Source organism: Panthera pardus, unplaced genomic scaffold (genome assembly GCF_024362965.1).
Source record: "Panthera pardus isolate Hobbes unplaced genomic scaffold, ASM2436296v1 HiC_scaffold_20, whole genome shotgun sequence".
In the NCBI taxonomy this organism is placed as follows: domain Eukaryota; kingdom Metazoa; phylum Chordata; class Mammalia; order Carnivora; family Felidae; genus Panthera; species Panthera pardus.
Genome location: NW_026526766.1, coordinates 6,765,697 through 6,778,036, shown reverse-complemented (window position 1 = coordinate 6,778,036; position 12,340 = coordinate 6,765,697). Strand labels below are relative to the sequence as shown.

The following is a 12,340-nucleotide window of genomic DNA, read 5'->3' as shown; positions in this document are numbered from 1 at the left end:
AGGTATGCGGTGAGGACAGCTCTAAATCGAGCCGCCAGAAGGTGGTAGGAAGGGGGGTGGGAACAGTTCCGTTTTCAAGAGTTAGGTTGGGATTGAGGACAAGGGCAATAGCAGAGGTATGATGAGGCAGTGTGACAAGTGTCAGGATGTGCTGTGGCAGTGGGGTGCAGTGACTGAGGAGAAGAGCAAGTCTGTGTGACAGCAGTGAGGGCTCAGCCCGAGATGGTGACCATTATGGTGTCGGCTTTGTGACTGTGTGGCCGTGTCTGGCGGCAGTCGGCAGCCTGGAGGGCAGAGAAGAGAAGGCCGGACGGCCACTCTCAGCTAGGGCTGAGTGTGGATGACGGGGTGAATGACTGGTGCAGGGGATAGGTTAGAGGGACTGGGGGGGTGAGTATTGTTGCAGTGACAGACGGGTGCTCCTGGCCGAGTCCTGTGGCAGGGGCTGGCCAGCCTGGAGAAGGCAGGCGGTCACGGGGTTGGAACCCTTAATGGATTTAAAGGTTGAATGTAAATAGCCCTAAAGGTTGAGTGGAAGTAGGTGTGTGTGCTGGGTGGAAGAACAAGAACTTGTGTGTGGGGAGTTGTCTTTTGGGGTCTCGGATATTGAAAGTAGTACGATTCCAGAGGCCGACAAGATCTGGGTCAGGGCAGGCATTGGAGGCCCGAGGGCTGGATGGCTTGCGCAGTGACTTGCCTGGTGGGAGTTTGACAAAAGGGAGAGATCAGGATGTCTTCTTCCCAGGGGTGGGATAGGTGCCTAAAGTCAAGTTTTATGTTTCTCAGGAGGTTTGGGCATAGTCCTCCTGGGAGGAAAAGAAACGTGGTGTGGACTGACTCTTCGGAGGCCTTGATCAGCTTGAACAGTGAGCCGTGAGGACTCGGATTAGCTGGGGAAGCCGTTGTTGAGACAGAGGGTGCCGCCCGGAGTTCTTTGCAGGAGCCCTCGGGACCAGAGGAGCCTGTCACCGAGCTTCCGGCGCTGTGACCTGTTCTCTCTGCGTGGCTCCCCTGGGGCCCATCTCAGGGCCACGCCCAGCACCTCTGTCCCCGGAGCCCCCAGGTTGGCGCACAGTTGTATGGCCTTTCTAAGGTGATGGTCTCTGTGGAGAGATGGAGATGCCGTGCAAGTAGGAAGGTTTTTTTAGTTTTCTCTTTAACCAAATACGCATGCACTTTTAGCTCAACCTTATTCTTGTTAACAGGCTCCTGTGTTTTGCCATGTAAATAACCCAGAACGAAACCCTGCTGGTGGCCGTTTGCCTCTGTTGCTGGAAAGTGCGGCAGTCGGTGGCCTTGCGCGTGAAATCCTGCCCACATTCCGGGCCGTTTCAGTTTGATTTTTCTCTTTTGAGATTTGTGTCCTTCATGCTGTCTCGTGGCAGTGAGCCCTGCTCGGGGCCCATTCTCTGTAGTCTGGAAATGTGATTTGCAGAGTGTGCTGTTTGTTTTGACACAGTCTTGTGGTAACGACATGGGTTCCACGGAGGCTGTCACGCTGGGGTCTCCCCGAATGGTGTCCCGCGTGTGCACACGCCCTGTGAGTGAACCTTTGATGAGGACACTGGGAGGTGGGGAAGGCTCGGGGGTTGTGCAGAGGAGACGGAGAAAGCCGGAAGAGCCCCGGGCGGCGGGCCGTCCCTCCCTGCTTCTCCCTCCCGTGTTCTTTGAGCCTCCCTGTATAGAACCGGCGCCAGGAAGACCCCGAGGAACTCCTCGTGTGGGGCCGGGGCTGGGACCCCTGAACCCTCCTCCCAGCTCCTCGGGGAAGGAGCCATGGTGCCCTTGCTCAGATTCCTGTCTGCAAACCAGATGTGAGCTGCCCCTCTCACGGACACCCCAAAGGAATGTGGGTTTGAACTGAGATCGCCTTCCTGGCCAGCTTTGGAGCCTGGGAAAAAAAGAGCCGCCTTCGGCAAAACGCTCTAGCTGGTTTTGTGGTTTTTGTAGTTCCAAGTCCGGTTGACTGTGGGTCTGAGCTTGGAGGTTGTACTCCCCATGGGAGGGCCGGGGTTAGAAGAGCCGGCCCTGCTCTTGTGGCTTTAACTGAGGGCGCGTCTTTTCCCTCCCTGACTGGCCAGGTCCTGGGCAGGAGCTGGTGTGGGTTCCTGCCAGCAGCTGTGACTGGATGGTGCGGTTACCTTTTATTTAATGCCACCCACTCTCCTCTCCCCCTGCCTGAGGGGGGTGGTGGGGAGAAGGGGGACGCTCTGTTTCCAGTTTGTGGCGCTGTCCCAGAAGCTCATGATTTGGTACCTAAGAGTCAAATGAAGAAGCTGGGGTAGAGGCCCAAGATGGCAGTGAGTTAGAATTTGTAGGACAAACTGGTTTCCTTTCTCTGATTGTAGGGAAGGTACGTAGAGCATCAATCTGCGTCTCTCTCTTTCCACACCCACACCCGTGTGTGCCTTCTCTGACCTGGAACGCCAGTGAGGGATAGTAGGGCCTAGAACTGTGAAATTGTCTCTCTCGGTTATGGGAGTTCTTAATATGGTATTCACGTATGGGCTTCAGAAGGTTCACATTCTCCTGAAACTGCCTGCAAAATTACGTGGGCATGTTTCTTGAGGGAGGGGCCGTAGCTTTCATCAGGTTCCCAGAAGGATCTCTGATTCCTGAAAGGATAGCAGCCTCTGCTTTGAGATTTGAGTCTTGGGCCTGAAAAGCAGTGACTGGCATTCGTGGGGTTCCCACCACACACAAGGCATCGCCAGGCATTCACGTGCATTCTTTCTTTTGAGCCTCTAAACCCTGGTGGGGGGGGGGGAGAGTATTTTGATTATCCCTCTCTCACTGATGAGGAGGTGGGGCCCCTCATGTGTCTAGCACACTAGACACAGAATGATGGTTCACTGGAGCTGGGACTTGAACACGGATGGTCCGATTCTGGAACTCAGCCTCCACACCGCGCTAGGTGGTTCCACAGTGAGTCTGGGGTGTAGCCGCCCTGTCCCTCTGCACTGCCAGGGTTCTGATGTAGGACTCCACTGGCCCTGAGTTGGAACAGTTACCCACCTGGTTTCCACATCTCTGGAGGGGCTGGAGGGAGGAGGTTGTCTTTGTGAGGTCAGATCTGTTTAATTTGTATCTCCGTTCTGTGACTCAGTTGTCCTCAGTGTAAGCTCCGGAACTAGGAATCCATGGCCCTGGCCCCTGGGGTCACCGTGAGCATAAGATCAGTTATTAATGTACCTGAAAGGATTTTGGAAGCCGTGGATGCCGTGGGATTATGTCAGGACAGTGGCGTTGGTGCTCTCCTTAGGAGAGTGGACAGCCTCGGGCTCAGAAGGACAGCACCTGCCCGGTCCAAAGGTAGGAGACCCGGCACTGTTTATCTCAGCTGCCTGTGGTCAGAAGTACATTCTGGACAGAGGTGGTGATGTAACCGGGCTTGGTGTGGGTATTGAAAAATTCCTCTTTGCTCTTTCCCCATTTTAGGTTTGCCCTTTGTGTCAAGTCAAATATTTATCGAGTGTTTCTGAGTACAGAAATAGGGTGTGAGAGTCATCGGAGAGCTCTGCTCTGTACAGAAGCAGAGCCCCTCTCCTTATGGAATGCATGGTCTTGTTGACGGGCAAGGGCAGCACGTGTGTAGATGAAGAGAGGCGTATGGTAAGGTCAAGAGGAGACCACAGCCCGGCACTGGCTGGAGGGTGTTGGGGAGAGAAGGGGAGCTCGGGGCTGGGACAGTGAAGGGAGGCAGTTCAGGTGGAAGAATCTGGACAGTTTGGGCGAGTGGCGGGGTGCCGAGGTGGGGACGAACCCTGAGCAGACTGATCATAAGATCTGGGAGGACCCGGGCTAATTGGCAGAGTCTCACCGCCATGAGGAAAGGTTGATCTTCCGGCGAAGGTGCCAGACGGATCAGAAAGCGGAGCTGGGTGCCAGCCGCGTTCTTTGCAGTCTCTGAGCATTTTGTTTCTGCAGCTCGAATGGAAATGGAATATGTTATTGACAGTAAGTTTTGAGCAGCTGGGCTGGACTGGGCAGACCACACCCCCTGTTCTCCCTGTTGGAGTTGCTGTGTGGGGTGTGTATTGGGGTAGTGGGAAGATCACATGTCCTTACTCGTCCATTTCTCTAGGCTCTTGTCCCACGTACGTAGCCACCTCTTGACTGAACGTCGCACATCGAAAGTGCTCCGTACTGAATTTTTGATTCGTGGGGTTGAGGAGAGCCGGTCTCCATAATGAAGTCAAATTTTAGATAATTGTTTCCACTTCCTTAAAAAACCAGCCTTTTCGCTTGAGTTGCTGATGTCTTTCTCCTTCTCTCTCGGGGGGTGCCCTGGTGTAAAAGTGCCAATTATCAGTATTTTGACTGTAAGGTAGCAGTTGTGAGGAGCCTGTCTTGTCCACAAAAGGAGTAATTGATACTTAAATAATTGAAAATAGGCTCTGTTACAAAAACACCCTGTTTAGATCTTTATAAACAGCTACTGTACTGTCTTTCACTGATCTTTTTCTGCTTTTCCTGTCAACAGAACGGGGGGCGGGGGGGGCGGGGGGGGGCGGTGGATTGGGATTGGCCCTGGTGAGCCCCAGGGTGGTGTCTGTTCTGGCCTCAGGTTCTCAAGGGACAGACTCATCGGTTCCAGCAGTGGGGGGTGGTCAGACAACAAACACTTCAAAGCGAGCTCGGCTCATGCCAGACAGACAGGCGGTCTTCTTCTCTTGTTCCAGAATTGAGGTGAACCATTTCTAGGGGAAGGGAGGGGCATTGGGTAGGAAGTCTAGAGCAGGGTTGGGAACTTGTTATTTTATACTTTCCAACTCTCTATATCTGGGTGTTTCTCACTGTGATCCTTTTATATAATAAGAATATAAAAGTTATATACTAATACGATAACAATTGATGGAAATGCTCTAAAAGTTGAGTTAAAGTGTTACCAAGTTAAGCGATTAAAGACGGGTGCAAAGTAGAATGGCATTGGGAGCCCCGATGTGTTACAGTTCCGCGGGTAGCTGCTGGCTTCAGAACTGACTTCCCTCTGTCCTGGAGTGTGAGCAGGACGCACCCTTAACTGCAGACCGCAGGTACTCCGTGCGTGTGTCACCGCAGATGGCAAACCGGATCGTGGATTCTGCAAGGAGCATCCTCAACAAGTTCATCCCCGATATCTACATTTACACAGACCACATGAAAGGAGTCAGCTCTGGAAAGTAAGTGTGCACGTCCAGAGCCTAATTCTGCAGCTACCCCAGCCTTTTTCCAGTCCTGTTCTGATCGAAATGACAGCTGCCAGCTGTGCTACAGGGCAGCCAGAGGGGAATGATTTCAGAGTTAATTTCCTCCCGACTTACTGCCATCGTCACCTGCAGGCATCTTTGGAGCGCCTGCCGCATGGAAAGTGTCACAGTGGCCAGTGCTGGAGATGAGGGGTCCAGACCCTGGCCTGGGGGAGTTAAAACCCAGGTGCTTCCAGCTTTAAATCACATCTGTTCCCACAAAAAATTAAACGAAACAAGTTCGGGGCACCTGGGTGGCCCAGGTGGCTGAGCGTCCGACTGTTGATTTTGGCTCAGATCATGATCCTGGGGTCGTGGGATCGAGTGCCAAGTTGGGCTTCTTGCCGACAGTGTGGAGGCTGCTCGGGATTCTCTCTCTCCCCCCTCTCTGTCTCCCCCTCTCCTGACTTGTGCGCGCTCTCTCTCGAGCTCTCTCTCACTCTTAAAAAAAAAAAAAAAGTTTATAAAGTAAACAAGTTCTCCCACCCTGAGTAAATAACAGTTTAGGGGAAAATGTCCTCTGCCACAGGTCCCAGCCAGTTGGCTTCCCTCTCCATCGAGTGGAACAACACTCTTAGAGCCAGAGAGGGTTGTTATTGCAGATTGGAATTGGGTTTAATTAAACCTTTGTAGAAAACCTCACTTTAGAAAATAAAAAGTTAATGATGATCTGTGTAATGAAAATACTTGTTTTAGGCTTTTGGTTGTATATTTAGAAACCAGTAAGTTAGGCAAGCAATTAAGAACTAATTTTTTTATTATGGAAATGTTAAATACACAGAGAAGTTGAAAGGCTAGCACAGTGAACACCTGTGTATTCCTTCTACTTCTAGTTAACAGTGACTGTTTTGCCAAATCGGCTTTACTTGTGTGTGGGTTTTCTGTGTTCTTGTTTTTGCTGAATCATTTCAATGTGAACGACAGGATCACTAACGCTGGGGAGTCTGCAGCTTGTAGGCTGTGTCTCCTAAAAATAAGAACATCAGGGATTGACTTGTGAGTTCAGACCTCGGTGTTTCTCTGAGCAGGAAGTAGCACACACCCACCCTTGTCCGCGGCCCTTGGATCTGAGCTTTGTTTTGACTTCGGCCGAAGAAGGAGAGCGCAAAGGAGGGGTGAGGGTGATGTGGCATTTCTGACCTTGATAAGGCCCATGGGAGTGACGAAGGCGATTTCAGCCACGTGGCAGTGGCTCGTGGTTCAGCGCTGCAGAGGGGAAGACGTTGGAGGCTGTAGTTGGGAAAGGATTTGTGTGCACAGCTGGCCCTTCCTTGGGTAGTTGGGAATGTCAGTGATGGTCCTGGACCCCTTTGGGGCACTGCTCTGAAACCACCGGTGTCTTCCTCACTCGTATGGTGGGAGTCATGGTGCCGGCACCGTTAGGTCACCGTAAAGATGGAGCGATCACCCGCGTAAGCCACTAATGCAATGGCTGGCACGTAGTAGGTGCTGCAGAAAAGGTTCCCTTTCTCTTCCCTTCTTGGCCATTCTCCGGGGACGGGGATCACAGAGCGGTGGGGGAGGATCAGTGCAGCAGCAGTTGTCTGAGGGGTCTGGCCTCTGGCTCCACCAAAGGGTGGCTGAGAATAGAGCAGAGCGGGCTTGAGGCCATGCTGCCCCCGGCTGTGATGCAGCTGTTTGTAATGCCATCGACTCAGCTGACCCCCGTGTGCAGTTCAGTCCTGTCCTTGCTGAGGGTGAGTAGGAAGCTCACATGGGGATCAAGATGTGGGCGTGATGGAGATTCGTGGGTCATCAACTCCAAGCCCCACTTAAAAAAATTACGTGTAAGAGCAATGCATAACATCAGGTGAGTGTTTGTTTTCTACATCTCAAGCTGCAGAGGACTCATGGTGACCTTCCTTGTCTGTAATGGAAGTGTAAAGCCACAGGGGGGTATTCTCCTCTTCGAGTTCAGCGGGGGATCCCTGTAGTGAGGTTTGCTGCTGACTCTAAGGCTGAGAGAGCGGGTGCTGAGGCCCGGAAGCCCGGGGACCAGAGGTTCCGGGTGGTCTGAGTCAGCTCGTTGACCAGCGTACGCATTTGCCCGTTGGCCCATTTTGATCCTCGCAGTCAGGACCTTAAAAAAATCTGGTCCTTTACCAACTGGGAAGTTTTGGAGGCTGTCACTTGCAAACTGTACTGATGCGGATGTTCAGTGAGGTCGCCTGGTGACCAGCTGCTCTGTCAGCATAACAGGCCCGAGGACACACACACCCCAGGTTGGAGGGGAGATACTGGAGGAATGCACACGGAGCTTCGTAGGCTCTCGAGTCCTTTGTTTTTCCTACAACAAATACAGCGTTAAATGGAGCAGTTTCGATTAAACATGAAGTTTATTGGAACAACAACTACACACACTTCAAAAATTTCAGAGATGGAAGAGTCCAGAATTCTTGGGAACTGCAGGTGAGTGGGTTGAAGCAGGGATGGCAGCATATCTTCTGGTTCTGCGTCCCTCTGTTTTCCACTCTGCAAGCTCTCGTGGCTCCGCCTGTACCGCTCAGGGAGCTGGTGCCACGCTTTCCTCCTGGTCAGGTGACTCGAAGGCCACTTCAGCTTGTCCCGTAGCGTGATGGCTGGGTGGCGCGGTGTCCACTGTAGAGCACGAGTCGGAGCGCCCAGAACCTTTGTCCTCAAAGGTGTTAGTTAGTAGCCCTTGGCTGTGTAGACACCATTTTCTTTTAAGAAATTTAGGACTGACCAATATAGTTCTCTCATACAGTGAGCTCACTTAGTGCGTTTGAAACACTATTAATTTTATGATTTTATGCACAGTTTTTCTGAAGCAGGTATCTTGGCTAGTCTTGTGCTGGACACGTAGAAAGTGCTTCAGGAACACGTGTGTTGAATTGGGTTAAAGGAGGCACGTGGGTGCCATGATTGCATGTGGAGTGTACATCTGGGACATACACATTTAAAAGGCACCAGGCAAAGTAGACATCTGTGAAATGTTAAATTTGGAACTTTTAGGGGAGAGAGACTTGTTTTTATTGTTTGTGGACCGATTTTGTTTTGTGTCAGACTGGTTGTCGCTGAGCTCTCTAGGAGCAGGAACACTCGTGTACGTGGTGCCCCACGTCCTGGCCACAGAAGCTTTCCGCCACGTTTGTTGGGGTGCGTGAACAAATGAGTCAGCAGTGATTCTGGACAAGAAAGGCGTTAGCTTCTGGCTGTTGGTAGTAGAAACACAGCGGAAGAGGACGCGGTGCTAGCTGGTTATCTCAAATGAATTCTGAGGTGGGGATGTTCCTTCATCCGAGGTGTGCCATCCCTGGGCCTCTTCTGGCTCGTGTGGTACTTCCTCATCACGGGGGATGAACAGCCTGATGTTTCAGGTGGCCTCCAGGCTGCTCCTTCCTTCTGGGTTGGTTGAGGGCCCAGTACTGTGGTAGAGAACTCTCGTAGGCTTTGGAGTCTGGAAGACCTGCCTTCGAAACGCGTCTCGGTCACTTGCTGGCAGTGTGGACTTGGTGCAGGTTGCTTTGTTTCTCTCCTGTTACATGGATGGTAATACTTACCTTGCAGACTTATAGTGTCAGACCCCTAGCTCAGAAATTGGCCATCAGTAGGTGCTTGATATCTGGTAGCCCTTGTTAACGCTGCTTTATACGTCGATGGTGACAAACTCTCACAGTGGGGTCTCTCACAGGGTAGGCGTCGGGGGAAAGAGGGGGAAGGCAGGGCCGGTAGGAGAAGCAGTGCAGACTCGGGCCTCCTTTGGTTCTGCCCTGCATGCTCTCGCTAAGTCATTTGTATTTCTAGTGTAAGGCGGTGGGAGTGCTGGCAAGGCTTGGTGTGGCCAGACAGAAGGCCATCAGAAAGATGTTTGTGTTCTCTTTCCTTTTGCGGGTGGATGTGCACCCCCCACTTTATCAGCCGTACTCACGTCCATGCCTTTGAATCTCCAGGTCTCCGGGTTTCGGGTTGTCACTGGTTGCGGAAACCACCACCGGCGCATTCCTCAGTGCCGAGCTGGCCTCCAACCCCCAGGGCCAGGGGGCTGCCGTGCTTCCGGAGGACCTCGGCCAGAACTGCGCCAAGCTGCTGCTCGAAGAGATCTATAGGGTACGTCTCGGCCTCTGCAGGTCTGGGAGCGGTGCCATCAGGGAGCGGTTCGCTGTCTCTCATTCTTACTCCTTAGCAACTTTCTTCTCCTCCGAGGGCTTGAGCCAAGGAATTAACTTCTTCCTGTGCATTCAGCAGTTTAGCATTAACTAGTTTAATAGATGAGGTAAGCTAGTCAGTGAGCAGAGATCCAGCCCCTCTGGTTTGGGATACAGAGCAGGTAAGTTTAATGGGGAGAGGAAAGAACTGGAACAAGAGAGGGAAGGTAAAAATGGAGCACGTTTGGTGGTGACTGGCCAGGTGAAGAGCAGACACTGCCTTGACCACACAGGTGCCTTCTCCCGGCTCCCCCAGTCTGGCTGTAGGGGAATGGGGGTGCGCTCTTCTCAGATTTCTCAAGAGAAACTGGAAATCTGGATTTGTATGTGACAGTTCAGATAGAAAATAATATCGACAGGCCGCATTGTGCAGCGTGCTCTCAAGCACAGAAGAATGTCTTGGGAAGGCAGTCCTGCGTCCAAGCGTGGTCGGGGCTTGGAAGGGTCCGCGCACGGGACGGCGGGAGTGGGACATGGCCTGCCCTCTCTGTCGCCACGGTGCTTTCTCTGCCCGTCCAGACAAGCGGCACACACGCTGTATGTGCTCACACGCTGTTCCCTAAGATAGTTGAGGTGACCTCAGAGAAGCAAGGAAGAAACTAGGAAGGAAGGAAAAATGATGGCAGGAGAAAATAAGATGAAGCCACCTGAAAATACATTCTTCGTGACCTTACACGCTTTATTTAGTGGGGAGTCCCAAATCTGGCTCCAGGGTTTGTTACCCTGCACTACCTTTTGTCTTGGTTCCATGTCAGGAAGCCCAGGCTTTGCCTCTGACGTGCAGAATCCAGGCTCTGAGGGACGGTCACTGCCCTGCTGTGGATGCGAGGGCCCACGTTTCAGAACTGAGCACAAGTGGGAACCATACTCTGGGTGATGCGCTACCAGATGGCGTGTAGCATTTGTAACCTGTCTTTCTTCTCTAGCTGAAGGGCCTTTCGTCTCTGTATTTGTCTGTGTATTTATTCTCGGACACTAGACATCTCTGTGGTACTTTTCTGGAGTCTCCCGGGGAAGCTTTGCCGTGTTTAGAGCAGCAAAACTCACATGGGAGCCCAGTGAAGAAATAAGACCAGTAAGGCGGGTAGAGTGGTGATTTTTTTTTTTTTTTCTCTCCTTTTTCCTTTTTCCACGGTAGCTGATTAACCTCTGAGGTAGGGTGATGCTTGGGCCGTGGGTATTGATCCCTGTACAGGCCTCACTAAGGAAAACAGCTTATTAACGCCGTCTGCTCCCCTGATCCAGGTCAGCATTCTTGAAAATATGTTACCGGTCCCAGGGTGGAACAAGTAAGAATGAACTGTTTCTTCAGAGTTGATTAAAATTTCCAGGTCTGAAATGGCTCTATTTAACGTCCATCTGATTAAAATGGAGGACAGACTGTACCTGTCTGCGTCGGAGTGCCTCGATCGTCTGGCCTCCGCTTTTTTGATGCTAAACCAGCCCAACGTTTGGTGCTACATTCAGTGATTTTTGAAAGATGGGTGGTAACCGGAAGCTGGGAGTGAACGATCGAGAGCTCGCTCTGCCTGTTACTTAGTTCAGGAAGATTGTCATCTCGGCATTTATGAGGGAAGACTGCATCCTGTGGTGACTGGCAGGCGCTCTCTGTGACCGTGGGGACGCTGCTGTCTCTTTCTAGCTGACCTGGGGGCATCAGAAGCATCGCGTTACAGAATAGCCCAGTGGGGGCCCACGAGCACAGCTGGAGTGTATGTTACATCCCTGTAAAGAGCAGATTGTAAGCCTCTGGGTGAGAGCACAGCCCATCGTCAGTCCACCCGAGAGGAAACGTGCAATCTGGATTAGGTTATTTTATTTTATTTTTTCTTTACGCTCCAGTTAAGTTCTGTTTTATACCATCGCCTTATGCCTGGACCAGGTTTTTTGCCTTTGTTTTTAATCATTGAGAAAACTGTGTGTGTGTCTGTGATCCTTAATTGTCAAAAGGATGAAAACGCTTTATGCTTTCCTGAATAATTTTTCATAGGTGTGTGATATGTTATGGTTTAAATGAGTCATAAAATCCATCCCTTGGGGACACCTGGGTGGCTCGGTTAAGCGTCCAACTTCTTTTTCTCGATATCAGCTCAGGTCACGATCCCATGGTTCGTGAGATCGAGCCCTGTGTCAGGCCCAGCATTCCTGTGCAGACAGCGTGGAGCCTACTTGGGATTCTCTCTCCCTCTCTCTGCCCCTCCCCTGTACACACACAGTCTCTGTCTTTCTCAAAATAAGTAAATAAACCTAAAAAAAAATCCATCCCTTGGAGGGTCCCGCTTATTTTTTACCAGCGTTTTAACCCTCTGGTCTAATCCCTCGTTTCATTTATGTCTCCTCTGTTCCCAGGCCCCCTTGATTACGCCGCAGGCTCTCTGGGGCTGCGTTTCTCATCTGCCTTTCGTTGCCACCACCTGCTGCCCTCCTCGCGTCCGCCTGCCTCTCTAGTATCTTCTGTAGACCAGGTCTCCCCCTGAGATACTGATCTGATCGACTCCCCCCTGTGCTCAGAGACCTTCTCCAGCTTCTCACTTTCCCAAGATAAAGTCAAAACCCTCAACCTGGTTAGAAAAGCCAGTCTGTGTACGTCCTCTTCTTCTCATGGTCTCTCCTTCTCCTCTGCAGACAGTAGGCAGCCACTTCGCTGGCCTCCTGGCTGCTCCTTGCTGGCCCTGGGTCCAGTTTCCCCCATCCTCCTGCTGTCCCCTCCAGGGCCAGCTCCCGTCCCCCTCCCCAGAGCCTCCCTCTGCTGCCAGCTGGGTGACAGCCCTCTCCTGCCCGCGTTGGCAGCCCCAGTGGCCACACCCCCTCTGCTGCATAGCACTGGCTCCACTTGAATTGTCCCCATTCCTGCCCCTGTATCATCTTTGCCACAAGACCAGAGCCACTCAGTACAGGTTCTACACCCCGTGCCTCGGGGGTAGTCCCGTCACTCCCTCCGTGGTA

At 52.0% G+C, this 12,340-nt stretch overlaps 1 protein-coding gene across 4 annotated transcripts in view; it reads left to right on the top strand.

The window, feature by feature from the left end:
* Positions 1–12,340, top strand: part of RCL1 (RNA terminal phosphate cyclase like 1) — a 56,981-nt gene that overhangs the window by 32,529 nt on the left and 12,112 nt on the right. For 3 of the 4 annotated variants that reach the window (XM_019463718.2, XM_019463716.2, XM_019463720.2), the window contains exons 6-7: positions 5,037–5,162; positions 9,140–9,296. In XM_019463718.2, coding sequence (XP_019319263.2) covers positions 5,037–5,162; positions 9,140–9,296 — 283 coding nt within the window. Of the gene's footprint in view, positions 1–5,036; positions 5,163–9,139; positions 9,297–10,320; positions 10,475–12,340 lie in introns of all 4 variants that reach the window. The other variant, XM_019463717.2, reaches the window with a different exon arrangement.